This window comes from Triplophysa dalaica, chromosome 3 (genome assembly GCF_015846415.1).
Source record: "Triplophysa dalaica isolate WHDGS20190420 chromosome 3, ASM1584641v1, whole genome shotgun sequence".
NCBI classification, from domain to species: domain Eukaryota; kingdom Metazoa; phylum Chordata; class Actinopteri; order Cypriniformes; family Nemacheilidae; genus Triplophysa; species Triplophysa dalaica.
Genome location: NC_079544.1, coordinates 3064140 through 3087315, shown reverse-complemented (window position 1 = coordinate 3087315; position 23176 = coordinate 3064140). Strand labels below are relative to the sequence as shown.

Sequence of the window (23176 nt, the reverse complement as noted above, 5' to 3'; positions counted from 1 at the left end):
CAGACTTTTGGACTGCTTCTCAAACGTATGCTGCTTCTTTTTCGGCTCTTGTGTTGGTTACACAAGCAACAAGCGCGTGGACACTGACGCCTAGTGGTCATTGCCTGTCGACGCGGAAAAATACGTAGAAGTATAAATGAAAACCGACACGTAGCCTACTGCGTAGGTCGTACGTACGAGTATAAATTTACCTTTACATGAACGGTATGTGGAAAATACAGCGTGTTTAACCTTAAGTCGTGTAAATACATTGAATTTCATCTAAAACAATACAAAAATATTCGATTTGGTCCTATCATATGCCCCCATTTATTCGGTGCATACTGAGTATAAAAAACATGAAATTATATTTTCTTGCATTTTACATACTTTATTTAAAATATATTTGACTTAAATATTTCATATAGCCCCATTAGTCAAGAATAAATATTTTACACGTGCCTGTACATGTTGTTAATACAAACATAACGTACATTTAAGTGTTCAAAGAATGGTTTTGTCCCTGACCAAGAAAGGCACACTTGATTCACAAAACCCAGTTTCTTTAAATTACTTTTTAACACAGAGAAAGGCGGATGAACAACTTTATTGCTCTTAACATGGACTTTGGTTGGGCAGCTTCAGTTTCATTCAAATCATCCGCTCGTTCCTCAATAATACTTGATTGTTTGGGTATGACATCATAAGCATAACTTTCCAACATGGCGTCGGGTCTAACGGCAGCGAAGGCAGCAGAGGACCTGACAGCCCATCCTGGATTCAGAGATGACAAATACTCCATTCTAATGGTCATCGGCGCGCTTTATCGACCGCGCATACTGGACTTTATAGTGGTGGAGACAGAACGAGGTACGTTTACATATAGAGGAATGTACCGACATCATCGTTATCCGCTCATGTGTGTTTTTAATATCATGAGACATGTAACGATCCCAATGGCTGTATGTTCTCGCGTTTGTTGCAAAACGCCGCGTGCAACTTTAGATCTTAATTCTTCTTTGATCTTAAAACGCGGCCACGCGACTGTATGATGAATTATGGCTGACACGCAGCCACGTGACGCGCCCGTTCCTCTCGCGATTATTCGTGACCTATATATTTTACGGAGATATATGAATAGACCGCGTTTGAAGCAGTAATACGATATTTATTCTGGCGCAACATTCGTGCAGTTGTGCTCTCGCTGCGTAATGACGTCAGAGAGTAAACATCAAACATATAGCCTCCCCATTAGCCTACCGTAGGCTATATGTTGCGTCGCCATTATATATAATAGACATCAAAGTGTGTTTAATGTCATTGTGGTGTTGTCTTTGATGTCGTGCCCAGCGTGTTCACACCCACTTCGGGTGTGGTGTTCGCTTTAATGCACATGTCAGTCATCCGAGCTCCGTTTACTTTGAACAAAGTTGATTTATTTGTTACTTTTAGTATGACGGCGGTGTGCAACGATAACCCTTAAACTGCACATGAGTCACAAATCTGATAAGAGTTTAATCAAGATTAATGCAAATCGGTTTACCAAGAGTAACAAACAGTTCACATGAAACAAAGCACCAAACAAGTAGTTCCTTGTTTGTCTGGAAATGTTACAATATGACTTGAAATGTGTTACAGTTTATAAATGACAAGGTATATACCGTATACATTTCATTCATTCAGCTGGCTTTAATGCTATATATTAGTTTCCTCTCTTATGCTGGCAGTATTGAGTTGGCTTCTTTTGATGGTGTTCCTGTGCATGTAAAGGGCCATGTGTGAAGGTCATGATGTAACACACATAATAAAATTGAGCCTATTTGTGAATGTACTGTCGATAAAAGCATCTATGCATAAATGTAAATGGTGGATATAAGAGATGAAGACGTTCAGTCCTCAGGCTTTTATATTTTATGAGCACAGTATAGCAGCGCTTCAGATCTGTGCTTTTTTTATCTCTTCAAATGTCTCTGAGAGCCACGCTGTGTCCCACATGATGCTTGAATTTCATGCTGACTTTAATGCTTTTGCTCTGGGGGATTTCAGCCTCTTTATTCTCAAATCAATTCCCAGTGTCTATTTACTAGAACCAAATGTCAGACGCACATTAGAACTTATTTAACGTATCTGAGTGTTCAAAATGTTCATCTCTTTGTTTTAATCTCCATTGCAGGTATTCGCGCATGGGATGTGGATTTGACCGTGTGTGACTTGGATGAGCAGCTCAAACTCTTCGTTCAGAAGCATACTTCTTGTCAATCCAAAGATGTCAAAGGCGAGTGTCGCATTCTCGTTTCTACAGCAATATTGTGTGTTGTCTTCATTAAAGGCGGAACATCGTGACTTTGGTATATTTAGGAATGCTTTTAGAAATCTTAGTAATGCCTGGGATGCTCTTTATTGAATGAACAAAGAAGCAACTTTGTCATTCACAAGCACTCGAAGGCCGAACGGTTCCTTTGACTCGTTTACATGTTGTGTAGAAACAAAGCGACAGATTGTTTCATCACAGCCCGTGTGATGTGGAAATGCAGATGTTCCCTTTTTTCATTAGTTATGAAAGGGTACAAATATTTATCATTTACACTGCATACTGAGGACCGTTTACACAGCATGTACTGTGAACTAAGTACAGCATGCTTAGCTTGCTCAGTAAATGTGTATTAGGTTGAATACTTAAGTTTGAATTTGCTACTTCTGTACCCACAGCAGAAAGGGAGGAAGGAAGTGCATTCGACCAATTGTTCAGACTTTGGCCTTTTGTGAAAAAATACATCAGCAGAACATTTATGCAATAGCTTTTAAAAATGTATTGCTGACTAGTTTACAGCAGGCAGAAGGATGCTGCTGTACCACCTTAAATCACTTTATCATGTTTGTGTTGTGGATTGGGATGTGTGTTGGGTTGTGTTTGAGAATAGAGAGGCAAGAGTGAAACAATGTGAATTTTGGCTCTCGTAACCTTTACATTTTGAATGCTCTGGCATTAAAAAGTGGTGGGAATGGAGTGGTTATATTATTATAATGTTGTTTAGCCTATCCAAAAAGAATAGAAAGGCACAAAGTAAGTAAAGTTTTACTTAATTAATGTTACATATAGGAATTTATAGTCTGTTTAATATTTGACCTGTGTTCCTCTCTCCCTTATCTTAAATGTGTGCTTCTAGTCAATATGTTTTATATACAGCTGCTTTGTAACAATGAAACTGGTCAAAAATAAACTTGACTTGACAAAGTGTTAAACAAAAGTGTAATTGTTCTTATAACATTAAAGCTGCTATTCTTAACTTTCTTTTATTAAAAGTCAGTTAGTCAATCCGATTTATTCAGTACATGCATGAACGTCAAGCTTAAGTCACAGTTTTGCAAAAAGTGTCAGTTTGACACCATGAGTTTCAATCCACATAAAGTTAAGCAACCTGCAATTTTATATTTCAACACAGGAGGCGATAGAGAGTAAACGTTTTATTGCATTATTGTAGCTTTACGGACAAATACAGACAGCAGTATTGTCTGTCTAAAATTTCCGCATTCCTTTTAACACGGTGAAACATAATTTTACATATTTTTTATTCAGATGACAATTTAGGGAAATGAAGATGTGCAAACTCTTTCTTGTATAGACATTTTTATTGTCTTTTTTTCTCCACTTCGCAGGTCAAAGGACATTTCAATTCAGTTCAGAGGTTGTGGACGTCAGGGTTGTAGTAAACCCATCAGAAGGGGTTCTCTATTCTGAGGTAATGTGATTGTTACAGGCATATTTGATTCCCTTTCTTAATTTGATTTATTTTGTATGACAAGTAATGAAAGAGACAGGGTCACATTAAATATGGTAAGGCTGAATCGACAGTGCCTTGCTGTACAAGATCTTCTAATCAGTTCATAATGATTCTTAAAAAAAGTTTTATGAATTAATTATAATTAATAAAATTCTATTTATGAGCACTTTATGTTTTGACACTGCCTATAACAAGAAAGGTGTTTGCTCTGTATGTATTTAATAGTCTATTACGTATATAGATCTATATGTATTTGAAGTATTTAATATCCATTTTTACCCTCAACTGCGATAACAGCTTGAAATGTATTTTCTACTCATTGTTCCTACATATTGAAATTATTTTTGTGGTTCAGGTGCATGGTTTGATATTAGGCGTATCTAGACACAAGCTGCTGGTGCTCACAGGACAATCTCTTGAAGAAACCGGAGATCTTGTTCTTCACACTGGACAGTTCACTCCAAATGATTTTACACAGATCCTTTCAGATGAAGAGGTTGGTCTGAATGGATTTGAATAACTATGTACTGATTTAATGTTTATTTTATAGCTGCTTTTTTAATTTGTACCCTGTTCTCTCTCCATGTTTCCAACAGATTGACGCACTATCAAACTCCATTAGCACACACGGCAAAGCTAACCTCACCATAAGCTGCCCTAAAACTGGAAAATGGAAAACTTCTTTGCTTGGAAAACACAAGATACATGAAATCGTGGACATTAAAGTAAATCCTCTAATGGTGCTCCCTAAAATGGGCGGCCTTCAGGAGTTTACGGACCTTCTTACTGAGTCTTTAGAGCTACAGTCTCCTTTTGACCTCCTGGAGCCTCCTGGCAGTGTGGGATTCCTCAAACTCTCTCGCCCGTGCTGTTACGTTTTTCCAGGAGGCAGAGGAGATTGTGCTTTCTTTGCTGTCAATGGATTCAATGTGTTGGTCAATGGCGGAGCAGATCCGTGCGCCTGCTTCTGGAAGTTGGTTAGACATTTGGACCGCGTGGATTCTGTGCTGATTACGCATGCGGGAACAGACAATCTGCCCGGAGTTAACAGCCTGCTGGAGAGGAAAGTAGCAGAGACTGAGCAAAGTGAAACCGACTGCCAGGAAAAAGAACAATGGCAGAAGAATCTCATCTCCCCAGAGCTCGGCGTGGTGTTCTTCAATGCTTCAAACAGGCTTAAAAAGGTTCAGGGTGACCCTAATGTTCTGAGAAGCAGCGATCTAGCATCGCTTGCTTTACAGCATCTGGAAAAGCTAAAAATCTCTCCAGAGCCACTTTTAAGGAACTCAAGTGGTCCGATCGAACCGGTTATTCTCTTTCAGAAAATGGGAGTTGGGTGTCTTGAACTTTATGTTCTAAATCCAGTGAAGCGGAGCAAAGAGGTAGAGTCGTTTATGCAGAACTGGCCCGAAAACAGCTCCAAATCCAAAAGCTCAGATGTTTCTCTGACCTCTTTGGTCTCTATATGTGCTTTGCTTGTGTGGCATCCCGCCAGCCCAGTTGAGAAGATTATCAGAGTGCTCTTCCCCGGCTCTACACCACAAAGTAAGATAATGGATGGTTTGGAGAAACTGAAGCATCTAGAGTTTCTCAAGAGGCCAGTGGTGTGCTCTAGAGACTTCGAAACAGCAATATCAGATAAAAATCCCAAACTTGCAGAGAATCAGGACAGTTCCAAGTCTTTAAAAAATGAATTAAGGTCAAGTAATGGCCCTACAAAGGAACGATCTGTCCATGGAGATCTCGAGCTGAAGGACAAAACCAAAGGTGTGAACAAAAATGATCCGAAAAGTGAGGAAAGGCTGAAATCTGCAGAAAGCAACGTCAAACTAATACCCTCCAAGCTTGTTACGAGGAAAGAGTCTTTTAAAGACAAAAGCAATGAAAAAACAAGCATGCCCGACACAAAGAAACAAGAAAATGGACAGAGAAAAACTTCAGGTAGCAAACCAAAGATAGATAGCAAAACTGATGTGAAAATAGAAGAGAAAAAGACAACAAAGTCTTTGGGGAAAGATGTCAAGAAGACCTCAGATAAGCCTGGGAATGTAAAACACGGAGCAAAAGTAAACAAACAGGCTGAGGACAAAACCAAAAGCTTTAAATCTAACAAGGAACAGCAGAACCAGAAGCTTTCCACAGAAGATTGCTCTAAAATGTCTTCACCTGAAGATATGACAGCTGAATTTCTGGAAATGAACAGAGCACAACAGGAATCTTCTGTGAAAAAGCAACACGCTCACTCTGGAAACCTAAAAAGTGTCCCTAGAGGTGATGTGCAGTCTAAATGTATTACCAGAGTAACCACTAGCAAGGCCACAATGGCTGCCGGGCCCAAAACAAAAAATGGCCTCACACCTACTGAGTATAGTTTGCTTGATGGGTCTTTGAAAGACAACATTTCAAAAGATGGCCACAAGGAAGTTTGTGTCACTCCTGAAGAGAAGACTTTAGAGTTATCTTCTCCTAGATCACGTCCGAACAGTGCTGGTCATACTCCTTATCACCTGTCCCCTGAAGAGACCTGGGCCTCTAAAGATCACAGTAGCATTGGTGTAAAGATGTGTCTCGGTTCAGAGAGCCAGCAAACAGGCATGTCCAAACGATCAGAGTCCGGATGCCCTAAAAGTAACCAAGAGAGCGTCTCCACTTCATCCAGAGAGAAACATTCGAGTTTTCTGTCTCTCACTGTCACTACAACTCACTCAATGCCTGCGGAAGCCAGCTCACCACAGTCCACTGAGGTTGATGAATCACTGTCAATGTCTTTCGAACAAGTGCTTCCTACAGTCAGTGAGTCTACCAATGAAGATGAAATGTCCTACTCCAATGGACAACTTTCCAAATCTGAATTCAAAGTAGGGATGTCTTTGTCCATAAAGAAGCCTCACACTCAAAGGACCCATCAGGATGGCTCAGGTGGGTGTACGTCTGAACCGCAGGGTCAGGTGGTTGATATCGGCCATGATGTAGACCTGTGCTTGGTCTCTCCATGCGAGTTCAAACACTTCAAACCGGTCGGCAATGGAGAAGATTTACGTTTACCAGGGGTTGTTAACACCAGCTCGCTGAACCATTCCGATGACAGCGACCACTCCCAAGAAGCACCCAAGCCACCAGCATGTTCGGTTAACAGATTCGCTCATCCAGCTATGGAGACCCCTCTTACGTCTGCAAGTGACTTCCCCACAGCCACTGACTCAGATGTACATCCGGGACTAGAAGACTGCCCGTCTATTACAGCCGATGGACTTCTAGATTCAGATGAAGAGTCAGGTGCCCACCTGCAATCCCAGAACATCAACGATGGATTGGGTTTTAATCGAGGTAATCATCTTCTGCCACAGGATCCGCCACCTGCACCTGTGAAAGATTTACCTCCCCTTCCACAGCAGCCGGGTGCATGTATGCCTGATCCGGTTAGCAGTGTAAAGTCTGGTGCAACAAAGGTTAGAAAATCAACGGGAGTTACACAGAGGTTAACATCAGCTAGCAGTTCAACACAAAGCACCAAAACCAGAACTGGAAGTCAAGCTTCATCTGTAACGAGCTTGAGGAGCAACTCAGCTGGTGCAGCCTCTGCCACAAAAAGATCAGGTTTGGACTTTTTTCGGGCATATTTAAAACAAAATTATTCTGTTTTCTTAAGAATGCCATTGTTAATTTTGCCATGCAAATATACTGACGTTGAACTGATTGACCAATCTATAGGTGGCAAGATTGGAGCTTCGGTATATTTGGACCTGGCTTATCTTCCATCAGGCCATGCAGCGTCCACTGTCGATGTTGAGTTCTTCTGCCGTCTACGATCTTCCTGTTACATCATAAGTGGTGATGACTCGTACAAAGAAGGCTTGATGAGGTCCATTCTGGATGCGTTATTGGAGGGTAAATCTGTATGGCCTGAGGATGTGCCGGTTAGTACTCAATTGTATATTTATTTACTTATAAAGATAGACATTAATAAAGCATGAATAGATAGAGTGATGAGTAGAACACATATCCAGTTTAGAGTCACGTAATGTTTGAACCTCTTAAACTCTGCCACCTCTCACCAATCTAACACTTTAGAGTAACATGTGAGACCATTTTTATTTCCTATAATGTATGTGGGCAGGGCACTCTTTTAAATTCGTATAAAAACGTGCTAAATATATACCAGAGCTTAAGAAGGGACATTCAGAATTTACATCAAAATGTTTGTAATCGCAAAATAAACTCCGTCAATTGGACGCCGTTGCTTACTTGGCAAATACTTAGCCATGCGACTAACTAATATATTCAAATATTGATTGGAAATATTTTCTTAGCTCATTTATGACATATTCATGGCATAAGAAAAAAGAGTGCTAGCTAAGAGCGTAGTGATACATTAAACATAAAGCCTGGGCAGTGTGTTATCAGTTTTAGCGATTGTTATCGGGGAATAATGTCATGACGGACCTGTCAGAATCAAGTATTCCTGACAGCCATGAGCAGTGTGCTATAAATTTTAGCAGTTGTTAAATGGGAATAATGTCATGACGGACCAGTCAGAGTCAAGTATTCCTGACATACATGAGCAGTGTGTTATCAGTTTAAGCGGTTGTTATCAGGGAATAATGTCACGACTGACAAGTCAGATTCAAGTATTCCAGACAGCCATGGTAATAAGACAATGTTTGAAGATTTTAATAAGACCTTACTTAGTCTTCCTCTGTGTTAACTTCCAGGTGACCCTCATCCCTACATTTGAATCCGTGATGATGCACGAATGGTACCGGGAAACTCAAGATAAGCAACGGCAACTGGGAATAACCGTCCTGGGCAGCAACAGCACTGTGGCCATGCAGGAGGAGACGTTCCCAGCTTGTAAAATTGAGTTCTAGTAGATGAAAAGTAACAATGAGACATACATATGCACACTTTGAGCACCACTGATTGTTATGTACAGTTATGTTCTTAAGAAAATGTTCCGTTATCAACCGACAAACATGTATATTGTGTTTGTGACCGATAAGGATTGCACAGTAAAATCACAAGAATTGAATCCCACACTCGTAGTTGTTTGCACTGTGTATTATGACAGCATATTTGGTTTCTGGTTGGCAGAGTATATACAAGAATCACACTATGAACTAGAAATTCATAGTTAAATGTTAGAAACTTGTAATGTAACCGATTGCTCAAAGAATTCTTTGGAGCAAGCGTACTGTACTCTCTGTCTCCATGGAAATGAAGGATGCATTAATCAAATTTATGCGTATGACAAAAAGAATCCAAATTGTGGATAGAAAGGAGAAAATGTGCCTGAATATAATGGAAGTACATACTGTGACTGCATTGGTTTGTTTAAAATTCTGACTATGCATGAAGACATTAAAAGAATGAAACAAATGAGCAGTGCCAATGGAAGTTAGGCTACCATGTTGAAAAAACAGCATATGCTGGTTTGGTATGTTTTGCTCCTGGTTTGCTGGTTTGTGCTGGTTTAAGCTGGTCATGTGCTGGCCCTTGTCTATTTTAAGATGGTCAAATGGTTTGTGCTGGTTTAAGCTGGTCATTTGCTGGTTGAGGCTGGTCAAACTAGCTCAAAACATACCTAACCCAGCATATGCTGTTTTTTTCAACAGTGTAGACTGCCACAGATGTCCATACAAATACAAATTCATCGTAATATAGAGCCATATTTTTATACTTTTAAATGTACTTCGATTGACTTTCGCTTTTGCTTAGTTCATAACAGATGCTATTAACACTACAGTCCAGAAACTGTTTACTTAACCAAACACATATTGTATGAATGTACTGCACAATGATGTACTGTCACCTATTGCAGACGAGAAATCTGTAGAAATTGCATGTTATTGACAGTTTTATTTTATTCGACGAAGGGTTGGATAAGATCTCCAGCTGCTGCTGTGTTAAGGGTTAGAAGTGTCAACGATGGGACATAAAGTATAACATGAAGTGCAGATCCTGTAATATCTGTGCCTACTAAAGTATAATCTGCTGTAGTGCACACCAGCCCTTGTTCTCTTAGACGTACAGTATCTTCATTTTGTACCCCACAATGCTGTCAGACATTCTGTGTATGGTAAAGATTTTTCAATTCACGTGTTGCTGCTGTACACAGAAACAAAGATATGTAATATAATAAAAGATATGTATCCTGAATTATACTATAAATTAAAATGTTGAATTGCTGTTAGTGTGTTGGTTTGTTTTTTAATGACATGAGCACACAAGAAAAGAGACACGGGTGTTGATCAGTAATGACAAATTTTCTTTATCTATAAAATTATTCTCCCAGTTTATTGCATAAAAAGTGTTTATGTGAGTGTTGAAATACTGTAACTATGAGGGTAATTATGCTCAACGTTTTTTTTTTCCACACAGAATAGAAGCACAACTTCTTCAGAATCTTAGCTGGCTTCTTTGATCGGGATTCCAATGATCTGGTTTGTAGTCATCTGTGGGTCTGGCTCTTGGTGCGCAAAACACTGAACATTGTTCATATGCATTTACATTACAATACATTTAGAAGATGCTTTTATCAAAAGTGATTAAGTGAGGAAAACAATAAGGTGATTTATTCTAAAAGGCAGTAAAATGAGAAGAGCTACGACACAATGTTTTTTACAGTTATGCTTCCAGACCTCAAAGACACTCGTCATGTTTAACATTGTACGTCCAAGTTCTTTAGAAGTCGTATACTGTACATTTATCATCTGGCTCTTTTTGTTTATTTCCTTTTAAGGCTTCACCCAAAAATGACAATTATGTCATCATTTAGTCACCCTCAGATTGTTCCAAACCCAGGTAAATGTCTTTATGCTTCTAAACACAAAAAAGAAGATATTCGGAAGAATGTCAGTTGCCAAACAGATCTCATCCCCCATTGTTTCCCAAAATTGATCCAAATGCAGTAAAATATTGATTTAATATAGTCCACAGCGTGACATAACATCCACAGAACAGTAATACATCGGAAGAACCATGAGAGCTTAACATGTACAACAACTGACAAAAGACAACTGAAACACTGGGGTTTCAATAACTAATGGAGATCTAACACGGAAACAAGACACACCTGGGAAACCAATCGACGGGAACCAATGAAAAAAAAGAACTACAAAGGACAGAACAGGAAGGAACAAAATACAAACTTTAAAGTCCACCTTACAGTACAAGGAACGTGTATCATGTATCAATTGAAATTGGGTTGGACATTGGCAAGGAAACTCCACTCTCATTATACCAAGGAGAAGGATTCTCTACAGGATCAACCAACATAATTTCAGGTAAAAATGACACATTTTAATACTATTCATCATTCTTTATGTTAGTTCAGGTTACTAATTTAAACTTTTTATTTTAAAAGTATTAATAAATGTTGAAATGTGCATGAACTAAAAATATAAAGATGAATTAATGTTAATATTGTTTATTGTTAGTTCATGATAACTAATGTGGTCAATTGAAACCTTATTGTAAAGCGTTATTCATCAAAGGCAACAGTATGAGTTACTGTTAACCTTCACAACAATCTAGTACATTTATATTCTGTGCATGCTAGCTACATTTACATTCAGGATATTTTACAGACACCTTTAAGTAAAGTGTTAAAACTTCACACATAAAACTTCAATAGTTAACAGATGACAAGCGTGTGTTTCAGTATAATTTTGTTAGAAAGTAAAAGCAAATTACAGCTTCACCCACAGTATTGCTTCGTGCCAGTCTTCTTTTTCTCTCAAAGTGAAAACTACTATATATTTATATATATTGCCGCTGACTTACCAAAACCGTGCAATTGTTGGATTTTTGCAAACATGTGACAGACATAAAGGGTGACCAATAATAATGATTATGACAAAAGAAATCATTCACAGAATATGGGGATACAAGGTTTTGGAAAGACAGCGACGATATATACAAATTAATAAATAGACAAAAATGTCCTCATGTAACAAACACATTTTGGTACTGTACATAGGTCTTGTTTTAACAAGGGACGACTGTCTTCATACTATATAAAAATGCTGATGTTAATGTTTAAAAAGTTGTATTGTAATTTGTAACTATACAATTATTGTTATTTGCTGTACAGATCATCATGAGTGCTGTTGTGTCCAGTCTTTCCATACAGCAGGAGAAGAAGCTGCGATCAATGTTTTGTCAAATGTTGAGTCTGCTGTTTAAAGCCAAAGTACATAAGTACTGTGCTGATTCATTTCATCAAAAGTGTGACAGACAGGGAACCACTGTCATTGTGGCTTACAATAAGTCAGGGTATGTTTTTTGGAGCGTTCACAACTTGTGATTATGCTCAGAAAGGGGAAGATATAGTGGACAACAAAGCCTTCCTGTTCAGTTTTAATGAGAGGATGGTTAATAATGATCCCCTGGGTCTGCTCGGTAAAGTTTCAAAGGCACGTTTCGATAACAGAAGAGCAGATCCAAGTTTCATATGTTTGCTGTTTCTTCAAAATAGCATGGACCACCTGAGAAGTTCTTCAGTAAAGTATGAAGAGGAGACGGCAGTCTGTGATTTACGGCTGACTGAGTTCGAGGTGTACAAAGTTGAATGTTTGTATTATTGTCAAGACATTACAAAGGGTATTTGCTGACTACTGGACAACATGAATATCTTAAGTGCCCTGGTTATATTTTCCTCAGACTTTGGAGAGCTTATGGACAAACCGTGGAGAAAATTCCTGTGGAACTTTGAGTGGGTTTATTTGAAACCAAAGCCCCCACCTTTATCTCATTTTATTTAAATTCATATTAATATACAAGATCTGCAAAATAATCCTGTAAATTGCAATATTTTTGTAGGCGTAGAGAGTAGATCTTGTGCTCTGTTTCTGAGTGGAAGCCGTCTCTGAGCTCAGTGAAACTCGGATTCTGCTGGTGGGTCCTGTCAGTGCTGGAAAATCAAGCTTCTTCAACTCCATCAACTCTGTGTTTAAAGGTTACGTGAGCACTCAGGCCAACACCGGCACCGCTGGCTCCAGTCTCACTACTCAGGTAGAAATACATTTTGGGTGCTTTTAATGTTTGTATTTTTTTTTAATTGTTAACTATGAAGTTTTTGACACCAGTCTTAAAGAACTCTTATTATGCTTTTTCGTCTCTTCCATTGTATTCAATGTGTAATGTCGATGTTCGAGTACAATCTGCAAAATAACAAAACTCTTATTACAGAAAGCATCAAAAAACGAATCAGAATCAAATCAAATAAAGCATGACAGAAGTGTGCACACAGCTCTTATTCCTGACTTTATTTATTTATTAACCACAAATTAAATGCTGAAAAATCCCCGTGACAGAGATAAACATAACAAGACCAACAATGTAAAAATCTGCAACTGTGCCAAGCTGGACTCGAACCAGTCGAAGCACCAGTCTAACCTCTAGGCCAGCAATGATGTATATTAAAAGTCGCATAAGCATAGTGAGAATTCTGTCATCATTTACCCACCCTCTTTACTTTTCAAACCTGTATGACTGTATAATGTGTAAACCGTATGCACAAAAGCACAAAAGAAGATATTTGAAAGAAAGTTAGTAACAGAAAACCGTTCATCCACATAGACTTTTCTTCATACAATAGAAGTCAATTGGGACCATTGGTTAATGATGACAGAAATTTCGTTTTGGGGGGAACTATGGTACCTTTAATCATGACTTGACTTAATTTGACATAATACTCATTTTACATAGCGTCATGGAACATGCTGCATTAGTTATATGATTTTCTTTTCAGCGGGTTTTCTTTCATTTATATCCATTTTTAGTTTTACCACAAAGTTAAGATGGATATGGATTTGATGTGGATAATGAATATGGATTTCTTAACGCATGGCGGCGTTAATAAATCGGCGTTTTAATATTAATACGGCGATCCAAAGCACGCGAATTGTGATCCTTTTGGCTTTCGATAGTTTGTACACCGTTTTTTGACCCACTGCAAAGTGCGCATGCGCGGCTGACAGTACATCGTCTGCAGTCAGTAACTTTAGATAAGACTTTTGATGTCATTCCGAAAATTACATACACACCATGTCTTTTGTATGAGTCAATATAAGACACTTTTAATATTGTATTAAGAAACAGTACTTTATCTGAATTTTTGGTTTTACTCGATTTTGTTGAGATTTGGGGCAGACTTTATTGCGTCTGTCATGTGAATCAGGACAGTCTCCACTTTCATTTTAATTTACAATTCTGGGTAAAATACACTTTTATTAGACCTTGAAATCTCAAATTACATTGTAACAGGTGTGATTAAGGGCGTTACCCTGTTTGAGGTAAAACCAAAGTAAGTTTCATTTCTTCAGAAACGAAAGTAGCGTGGAAGTGACGTCGAGCGCGCTCCTGTGCAGATAAAGTTAAAGGTTCCAGGTAGGCAAGTTTCCAAAACGCGTAAGAACAATTGTGATTTTATTCCAGTGCTTATTTATTTCAAACCCTTTTAGTAGAATTTGATATCTGAATGTATCTGCATCTGTCGGGCATTGTTTTTATGTTGACACGTTCACGTGTTTTTGGGCGGGGTAGACATGCCTCACTTCTGTAGAAATCACATTTTTGTAAACAAATATATATACATTATTACCATAATAAAAAGCATATTTCTGTAATGGTTTAATAACGCAGTTATTTGATTTTGGAACCAAACTCTTCAATATATATATGTGTGTGATTCTTTGTTATTTCCGTTCTGTTACACTTTGATTTGTTGTTTAAATGTGTTTAGATCATCATCATGAGCATCACATCCAGGTTGTCAGTATGGCAGAAGAAGAAGCTGTGCTCATTGGTCAATGATGCCAACCTCAGTCTGCTGTTTAAAGCCAGTGTGCACGGCTACACTGCCACTGCTTTTCACCAGAAGTGTAACACACAGGGCCCTACTGTTGTTGTAGCTTACAATAACACTGGTTATGTATTTGGAGCTTACACTAGCAAAAATTATGCTCAGACAAATCAGATTATTGTCGATGAGAAAGCCTTTCTCTTCAGCTTTAATGACAAAAACATTAGAGAAGATCCTCTGCGTGTGCTCAATGGAAATCCTCAGAATGCTGTTATTGATTCAGGTCCAAACTTTGGCTCTTTAGTGTTTCTTTATAATAACACGGCCACTGTGAACAGTAATCCAACATCAGGACAGTACCAGTTTGATCCACAGCAGATGCACGGCAATGACCTACAGCTGGTCGAGTGTGAAGTTTACAGAGTTGAGGGTGAGTGTTATTTTGCAGAAGGGTTTTCGGAAATGTAGTGAATGTTTAGTTGCGTGTGTGTACGGGTCTGTGTTTTCATTAGACTGTGGAGGCCTCATGGACAAACCATGGAGAAATATCCAGTGGAACGTTGAGTGAGTCGAACAAACTAATAAAATGTCTATTTCTTTAAAAGGATTCAGGGGGTTGCTTTACTTTTAATAAACTGTTATTGTTTGTTCATAATATTATTTATAGGAAAAGGAAAGGGCTCCTGAGCACTGTTTCTGAGTGGAAGCCGTCTCTGAGCTCAGTGAAACAGGCCCGGATTCTGCTGGTGGGTCCTGTTGGTGCTGGAAAATCAAGCTTCTTCAACTCCATCAACTCTGTGTTTAAAGGTTACGTGAGCAATCAGGCCAACACCGGCACCGCTGGCTCCAGTCTCACTACTCAGGTAGAAATACATTTTCGTTCTCTTCAAATTTACAAATGTCGTGTGTTGCAATTAGTTATACGAAGGTAATAATTTGTGTTGTAGGTTAAACAATTAAAAAGAAAAACATATTTGTGTCTTATAGTTTCGTACCTACAACATAAAGCCAAGCAGCGGCATGAGCCATATTCCATTCACACTGTGTGACACGATGGGTCTGGAGGAGGGTTTGAACTCCGGGCTGGATTTGGATGATTTTTACAATATTTTGAATGGTCACATTCAAGACCGGTATCAGGTGAGAACTTTACCACCATTTCTTTTTGTAGCATATATGATATGTATCAGTTGAATATGCCTGACATAATATTTCACACCTGTTCCTCTTGTATCTTAATGTTTTTTTCTGTGTTCAGTTTAACTCCTCGATGCCGATCCAGTCAGGCACACCTTATTTCAACAACTCTCCAGGCTTGAAGGATAAGATCCACTGTGTGGTGTATGTGATGGACACCTGCAAAGTCAAGCTTCTCTCTGACAAAATGATTGACAAGTTTGCCGTTTTTCGAAGGAAAACCAACCAGATGAGTGAGTGATCGACTCACTTGAGTGATTCATAGCCTGGGTTCAGTGACATCTGAATTGTGCTTCTGCGTTTCAGGTGTTCCTCAACTGGTCCTGATGACCAAGGTGGATGAAGCCTGCCCCTTAGTGGCAGAAGACCTGAAGAACGTCTATCAGAGTCATTACATCAACAGGATGGTAAGATTTGGGTTAATGTTCTGGTATAATGTTCTCGAGTGCCTTACACATGTGCGAGTCTTTATACGTTTACAAATGTTGTGTCGGGACAGATGGAGGAGGTGAGCACTCAGCTTGGAGTTTCTCTTTCTGCTGTGGTCCCAATAAAGAACTACAGCAAAGAACTGGACATAGACCCACAAACTGACATCCTTCTTCTGAACGCTGTCATACAGATGCTCAGAGCAGTGGAGGGATACTTTGATGATCTTAACTATGTGGAGGAGTCTGCTCGAGTAATCGGTTAGATCACAAGGGTCTCCGTTTTATCCATACAGTGTTTAAAAGTGTACTAAAACTTCACTCATGCTTATATTTAGGCAGATCGTAGTACAAGGCAGATACATTTAAATTCATGTTTAACAGCTTTTGCTCTGTTAGTGTATTATTAGGTCTGCAGGCATTTCTCTTTTGCTCTGATTTTGTTTAAATTTTCAAAACTTTATTTTTTCCAAATCAGTTCTTGTAATGAGTAAAATTGTCGTTTTTTAAAAAACAATGTTAGTTTCAGTGCATTATCAAAACAGATGACCTAACTTCATAAAGTTATTTGTTATGGAAAATAAAAGAAATGCATTCACAATCGACCAGCGGCGACTTTTTATTTTAAGTTAATTGTTTAATTTGAAAAGTTTATTGTGCTTAAAGTAGAGATGTTTAAATAGAAAAAAGCCCTTCATCTACTGTCCATATACCATAGCTGCTGTTTATCCTACAGATGCTCACTGTAGCTCTTCTAGTGATGGTGTTGACAATACTAAGGTCGCAGGTTTATCGCCCAAAGGAACTCATATGCACTTCCAAATCTGCCCAATTAACCATAGAGGGGCATATATTGGTTCTTGCAGTCATGCACTCATCCTCTGATGAGAAACGTTCTCACTGTTTTAATCCGTATGGGTTTGTTCTCCCAGCTGGGTGAAAAGCCTTTTCATCATTCACGAGGCTCATGAAATAGTTTCTTCTCCTGGATACGTGTTTCCTTGTTCATACTTTGGCAGCTCTTCCATCTGGATAGGCCCATGAGAGTCTTCTGGTGACCCAGCTGGAGTGAGGGTTGTGTGTGTAGCACCAGGCCAGATCTGTTTGAGGGGAGCTCTGATGGCTGCTGGTGACGGTCCTGATGGAGCCCAGCGTCTTCTTGAGCCACGTGTTCTTAGCAGCCTGAAGTTCATTTACCAGAAGCGTATTCTGGTGCTCGAGCTCCTTGAGTCATCAAGATTCAGAAGACAGGGGAAAAAGTGATGCACAAACAAGTTAGACACAATTCTTATTGCGTATACACTACTCTACGTGCTATTGAGGTGGAATAAAAAGTATCATATGCAATAAACAATATTAGGTCAGAGTCTCTTTTAACAGACTTTGTTTACAAAACTTTGATTCTATTGAAATATCAAGAGTCAAGTCAGAAGAGAATTTGGACTTTTACAATAAAGTAAAAAAATATGGAAACATGTGTTGAAAACGTCAGTATATAAAGTAGTGTAACATGTAAAATGGCAAAGTAGGTATTTTTGTATATTTAAATCATGTTTTTCTTCCCATATGTGCAACTGTACAACATGAAAACTCAAATTGAATAATCATGCTGTGTAAAATAACCTTCATTTTCAAAATGCACTTTAAAGAGTAGGTCACTTTTACATGTAGTCATTTAGCAGACGCTTTTATCCAGAGCGACTTACAGAGAGTTCAGGGAGCATAAAGCGATATGTCATATAGGTTCTAATGCAAAGTTACTTGTTTCAACAAAAGCCAGAAATATTTTGTGATTTTTAAGGTCCTACTTTGGTTTATGGAGATAACGCATTAAAGTCAACACAGAGTTGCTGGCTCCACCTTGACAGGGTGATTGACAGGCTGGAGGCGTGGCCTGCTCAGAAAGCATTCTCAAATCCTCCTTGTTAGTGTAAAGGCCTTTTAAAGTTTACTTGAAACTCTTTTCCTGCCAAATTCGGCAGTTTTCACTGTTGTACAACAGGTGGCGCTGTTACACATCTTCTGTAAGATCTCTTCATATTTTATCTCTTTCTAATGGTGCTGAATCTGAAATGGGCAAAATCTTTGACAAAGAATGTGTATTATTATAGCTGTTTAATCAAAATGTTGCGTTTTGGAAGAAACTTACCCACATTTAAGAGGTGATAAAAAGGAACAAATTAAGATACATGAACACTTTTTTCTTGTTGTTGTTATTTAAAAGCAGAGACTCTGTTCTTCTCCTGGTTTACATTTTGTCATTTAGCAGATGCTTTTATCGAAAATCAAAATAATATATTGTTTGTCCATAGAGAAAATGTACTTGGAGCATTAACATGTTAGTGTAAAATTCTGGCAGTGGCTGGCAACTAACTTATGAAAGTTAAATTAAAGGGGTCTTGTGGTGCAACTGCATATTTTTCTGTGTCTTTGGTGCGTTTTAAGTTGCCATCGCATGTATAAGACACGTCAAATAGAAAAAATTAAAGTGTCAGAACAAAACATTTATTCCATCTTAAGGCGAATGCTCACCCAGACCTGCCTGAAACCAGAGCCATTAAAAGAGAGAGTCGTAGAGAGAGTAGACTCCACTGGAAGATGGCTGCGACTAAACAGACCAACTGATGTAAACTTATAACCCATTTAAAGACAAAAGACATTTAATGAATAAAAGATTAAAGAAATAAAGCATTTAAAGAGAAATCATTTTGGACTTCTGTTGCCAGAACTCTCTCGCAATGGTTCGCCCTGAAATGCTTCGTGTAACCACACCCCCAAAAATCTACATTAGTGGTATGAGTTGACTAAGACCGCCCAAATGTTTGCGCAAGTAAGGTGGTGTACCGGTCAGAACAATTGAAGAGGAACCTGATGTTCCAAATATGGTAAGAGACGTTAGATTTCCGTCACTCGCTTGCAGTTTTCGACCAATCACTACGCACTGGTTAACTGGCCAATCATAGCACACCTCGCTTTGCAGAGCGATGAGGTTTGTACAAAATCCGCACGTTTCAGAGAGGCGGAGCAAAGAGAAGATACAAACATGCACAGTATCTGGAAAATACAGCGTTTTGAAACTTAAATCGTGTATACACATCGCATTACATCTAAAACAAACGATAATATTTGTTTCAGCCGTGTCATATCACCCCATTCAATTTTTTAAATAAAACTAGTGTAGGTCTGGCAAAAGTAAATTATATTATTGAATTTAATTTTGCACTGTATGATAAATGAAAAATGTAGATTTAACAGAAATACAGAACACTGCCATTTTACATGCTGCATTACAATATTTCACATCACATTAAAATTGAAACATGCAACCTATATGCTTCTATAATACTTTTTGCTTCCCACACCTTACCCGCACCGTGACATCAGTAAATAATTTGAATGTGCAGGTATACATACTAAAAGTGCATGTGCTGTTTATTTTTAATTCAGGCTCAAATACAACATTACATTTGATAAAACCCTGCAAAAGGTTGAAGACCCTTGTTTGACCATCAAAAGTCTCGTCAGGTGTGTTGTCTTTGCTTACCTGGATCTTGCATTCAGACTGGACCGTCTGTAGTTTGGTCTGCGCTAACTCTCTCTCCAACTGAACCTGCTGTCTGAGAGAAGCCTGGACCTCATTCTGAGCTGAGCTCTCCTCACTCTTGACAAACAACTGAATGGATCCATCCCTGCTGAAGATGTGACTGCACTGTGGACACTCCTGCATCGCGCTCTGAAATCATAAAGTAAGTGCGTATGTAAGAACAGAGCTGTTCAATGAGAAACATGCAACAGAAGAACAACTTTCACCTGTAAATGTGTTTCTTACCTTGATAACAGCGAGTTCTTCATCTCTTTGACTTTTCAGCTTTTCAAGTTTATCATTCAACTGAGCGCATATCTAAAGAATGCATGAAAATAAATGCATTTGCATACATACAATATGTACATTTATACAGTACTTAATATGTTAGGAGAAATGTTTACCTGTTTGTAGTCATTGATTATGTTGTTTGATCTCTTTAATCCTGATTCTGCTTTTTCCAACTCTTTCCTAAACATCTCCTTCAGCTGTCGAACACATCAGTACTTTAGACAAAGCTCGTCGTTGTTTATTGTGTACATGAGGGATGTTTCAACGCACCTGTGAGGCTTCCTCTTCCTTCTCCCGTTTCTCTTCCTCCGTCATTTTCAGAAGTTGTTTGGTTTGAAGCAGCTCTTTGGTCAATTCATCCACCTGGTCCTCCGTCTAAAGAAAACAGCACAGCTACTGAATTAAAGGATGATGAGTAACATAATGTAAGAAATACAGTTATTTACTAATGATTGGTCAGTGAATTATGGCAACACAGGGGGTTAAAATGTTACATCTTACAAGCTGGTTGCAATAACTCAACTAGACCTGCTTTATTTGTCAGACCTGGTCTAACGCGGTTCTCAGCGCAATCTTGCTGGTGACCAGTTTTTGTGCAAGGTCATCGTTCTCCTGCTCCAGACGTAAACTGGCCTCATGAAGCTTACGGTTTTCTCTCTGGAAAAAAACATGCTTGTTATGCCAGAAATATGAGACAATACAATCCTGGAGACCTGTGGAGTATTAATCCAAACCTAATTAAACACACCTGAACCAGCTACGAGTTAAACTGACAGATAGGTGTGTAGTATTCAATGCTTACGGAGCTTCTTTGTGCCAGTTTTAATGCCGTTAAATATTGACTAGACAGAGCAACAACTGTATCTATGACATACGTATATGTCTGTAATGAAGAAAGACATGTGATTTTTCTTACTTGGTATTTGTCAAGTGGATCTTCTGTTTGATCTTGGTTATATCCCAGCTTTGGCTTTAAATATGGTGCCTAGAGAAAAGAGGCCCAGATTAAAATCTTTAAAAAATTGTATGTAAAGATTGTAGGCTACTGTCACATGTGATATATTATTTATAGCTGCAGAATTTGATATTAACAATATTACTGAGACAGTCAACAAAACTGCAAAGATACCTATTGAAGTTAGATCAAATTAGCGTTTTAAGTCCATTGAACTTGATTATAGTGAACATTAATCGAGTCGTGAAATACAACTTGATTTTTTAAGTCAGCTTAATATTTGGCGACGCTTTTATTTCATAGTGACTTACAAGTAGGAGAGCATATAAACATTTTGTCAACAGTACCGTTAGTTTACAATACAAATTAAATTATAAGTAATTTGATTAAACCTTAAAAATTTAAAATGAAAAAAAATTATGAAGCTGTTTAACTTAAGTTTTAAAGTAGTTTTTACAGTGTAAAAACAGTTAACCCCTTTTTTTATCTTCAAAAATTCAATTAATATCAACCGAACTGCAGTTAGGTTAGGTTGTTGTCATAGCTAAAAAAATAAACATTTAACCAACTAAATAAAACACAATAAAAACACGATTTTTGAACATTTTAACAAACAAAGTTATCTGTTCTTGCAAATATACTCATCATATACTGTATAAACAAAAATAATCAAAAGCAAGATGAATAAGACTTAAAAGCATTATTTATTTATTTAAAAAACTATATTGCAATAATACCGTTTTTGTTAATTATTTTGACCACAATAATCATAGTATACATAAACAATAAATGACAAAGCTAAAAACAAGCTTTGTACAATCCAGCATGGCAGCTTCAACATATAATAAAAATAAGTTCAAAGTTCACTAAACTTACCAGTTGTTTGGGTAAGGACTCCGCCACCAGACTAGCCAAGATTTCCTCCTCTGACATTTGGTCAATAATATAAGCATCGTAGGCAACCGCAATAGACACTTCTTCCATCATTTTGGCTGGTGACTAGAACAGAGGTGATTTCTATACGAAGGACACAACCGATCCTGTCTGGAGAACTGATAACAGGTTTGACAGGCAACGGCCTATATCTCGGTCTCCATTCAAGCCCTGCCCAACCATAAGACTATGGGAGGAGTTATAGGAGTATTGCACCTTTGTCCTGGCTTCTTTACATACCAAAACAAAAAGAAAACTGTCCAATAAGCAAGAACCAAGCAATGACCCAACGGTGATGTCTATCAAGCAAGAAAATTCCACTAAGAAAACCATTATCAGTTGGAGCTTTGTGCTAAAAGACTGTGAAATTAAAATTCTTGTTACGTATAATCCTTTAGGTCAGCGCACACAAAAAAGCACTGCGGTTTGCCATGAGAAAAGCAGGTGCCGGAACATTCCTCCATGCCTTAAGCTGCTTATATCTGCAGCCGTATCGCTGCTCACAGCTTGACAGAGATTGCACACAAAATTTATCATCAGAAATACATGATGCCGAGTAAACTAAACAAGAATTAAACATTTTGGGTGAAACTGTTACAATCCATAGCACAAACTATTTCAAACTAATTTCTGAAATATAGTATGTCTGTTTTGGTCATCAGGCTGAACAAAGCCGAGTTAAGAAGGTGAAATATAAAAGAGAGAGAGAGCGAGAGGAGGTGGTGAAGCAGGGCGGGGGAGAATGTTATTAGTAATTGAATGAAGGGAGGAGAAAAGTATAATAAAGACAGCAAAGTGTCACCGTGTTCAAAGGTTACCGTTTGGAGGAAGGGCCAGAGTTTCATCAAGAATCTGCGAAACAAACAAACATACAATTCCAAGGTGAGAGCGGCTTATCACTTCCATGTGTTAAGTGTGTCCCTTTAGTATATGACTGGACACCTGAGTCAAACCCGGGCACCAAAATGCAACAAAAAGCGAAACAATGACCGAAATCTTTAAAAAAATGTGGACGCAAGAAATGCACATTGCACATGATTTTTTATATGTTTAGCATCTGCAGACAGTGACCTGTCAGTTATCTGTATCTACACGGTTAGAACTGAGCGTTGTTAATGTGATATTATATGAAGAAGGGTTGTTGATGATTAGGAAAATCAATCAATCTACACCGAAAAAAATAACTTGTAGAATTTGCACAAAATATTTTCAGTAAACTTAACT

General features: G+C 38.3%; 3 protein-coding genes and 1 pseudogene across 4 annotated transcripts; 3 read left to right on the top strand and 1 right to left on the bottom strand.

Moving 5' to 3' along the window:
• Positions 1-695: 695 nt before the first annotated feature.
• Positions 696-9946, top strand: map1sb (microtubule-associated protein 1Sb). The gene is made up of 7 exons (XM_056743859.1): positions 696-849; positions 2153-2254; positions 3637-3719; positions 4117-4257; positions 4358-7358; positions 7473-7678; positions 8474-9946. Exons 1-7 carry the CDS (start codon positions 702-704, stop codon positions 8627-8629), a joined length of 3837 nt encoding a protein of 1278 aa, XP_056599837.1. The 5' UTR covers positions 696-701; the 3' UTR covers positions 8630-9946.
• Positions 9947-10992: 1046 nt separating this feature from the next.
• Positions 10993-12814, top strand: LOC130418033 (interferon-induced protein 44-like; annotated as a pseudogene).
• A 781-nt stretch (positions 12815-13595) lies between these two features.
• Positions 13596-16793, top strand: LOC130418005 (interferon-induced protein 44-like). 2 transcript variants are annotated; one of them, XM_056743917.1, is made up of 8 exons: positions 13596-14150; positions 14506-14995; positions 15078-15129; positions 15233-15428; positions 15553-15705; positions 15824-15995; positions 16069-16169; positions 16262-16793. In XM_056743917.1, the coding sequence occupies exons 2-8, from the start codon at positions 14515-14517 to the stop codon at positions 16454-16456; spliced, it is 1350 nt and encodes a 449-aa protein (XP_056599895.1). In that variant the 5' UTR covers positions 13596-14150; positions 14506-14514; the 3' UTR covers positions 16457-16793. The 2 variants fall into 2 exon arrangements, with proteins under 2 accessions (XP_056599895.1, XP_056599896.1); XM_056743918.1 differs by having other exon boundaries at positions 14146-14171.
• A 152-nt stretch (positions 16794-16945) lies between these two features.
• On the bottom strand, positions 16946-22052 carry rabgap1l2 (RAB GTPase activating protein 1-like 2). Its single transcript, XM_056743946.1, has 8 exons — positions 21896-22052; positions 20981-21049; positions 20611-20721; positions 20335-20439; positions 20178-20261; positions 20020-20091; positions 19735-19923; positions 16946-17414 (listed from the first exon to the last, which is right to left on the bottom strand). The coding sequence occupies exons 1-8, from the start codon at positions 22004-22006 to the stop codon at positions 17196-17198; spliced, it is 960 nt and encodes a 319-aa protein (XP_056599924.1). The 5' UTR covers positions 22007-22052; the 3' UTR covers positions 16946-17195.
• Between the last annotated feature and the right edge of the window lie 1124 nt (positions 22053-23176).

What these genes read in the sequence shown, in the direction of transcription:
- rabgap1l2 (XM_056743946.1), bottom strand. Translation starts at nt 22,006, where the DNA reads ATGATGGAAGAAGTGTCTATTGCGGTTGCCTACGATGCTTATATTATT. An exon ending in TAATCAATGACTACAAACAG is followed by an intron (nt 20,092 to 20,177) that starts GTAAACATTTCT and finishes TGCATTCTTTAG; the next exon opens with ATATGCGCTCAGTTGAATGA. An exon ending in AGTCTGAATGCAAGATCCAG is followed by an intron (nt 17,415 to 19,734) that starts GTAAGCAAAGAC and finishes TGATGACTCAAG; the next exon opens with GAGCTCGAGCACCAGAATAC.
- LOC130418005 (XM_056743917.1), top strand. Translation starts at nt 14,515, where the DNA reads ATGAGCATCACATCCAGGTTGTCAGTATGGCAGAAGAAGAAGCTGTGC. An exon ending in GCTCCAGTCTCACTACTCAG is followed by an intron (nt 15,429 to 15,552) that starts GTAGAAATACAT and finishes TGTGTCTTATAG; the next exon opens with TTTCGTACCTACAACATAAA. An exon ending in AAGGAAAACCAACCAGATGA is followed by an intron (nt 15,996 to 16,068) that starts GTGAGTGATCGA and finishes TCTGCGTTTCAG; the next exon opens with GTGTTCCTCAACTGGTCCTG.
- map1sb (XM_056743859.1), top strand. Translation starts at nt 702, where the DNA reads ATGGCGTCGGGTCTAACGGCAGCGAAGGCAGCAGAGGACCTGACAGCC. An exon ending in AGTGGTGGAGACAGAACGAG is followed by an intron (nt 850 to 2,152) that starts GTACGTTTACAT and finishes TCTCCATTGCAG; the next exon opens with GTATTCGCGCATGGGATGTG. An exon ending in AAGGGGTTCTCTATTCTGAG is followed by an intron (nt 3,720 to 4,116) that starts GTAATGTGATTG and finishes TTTGTGGTTCAG; the next exon opens with GTGCATGGTTTGATATTAGG.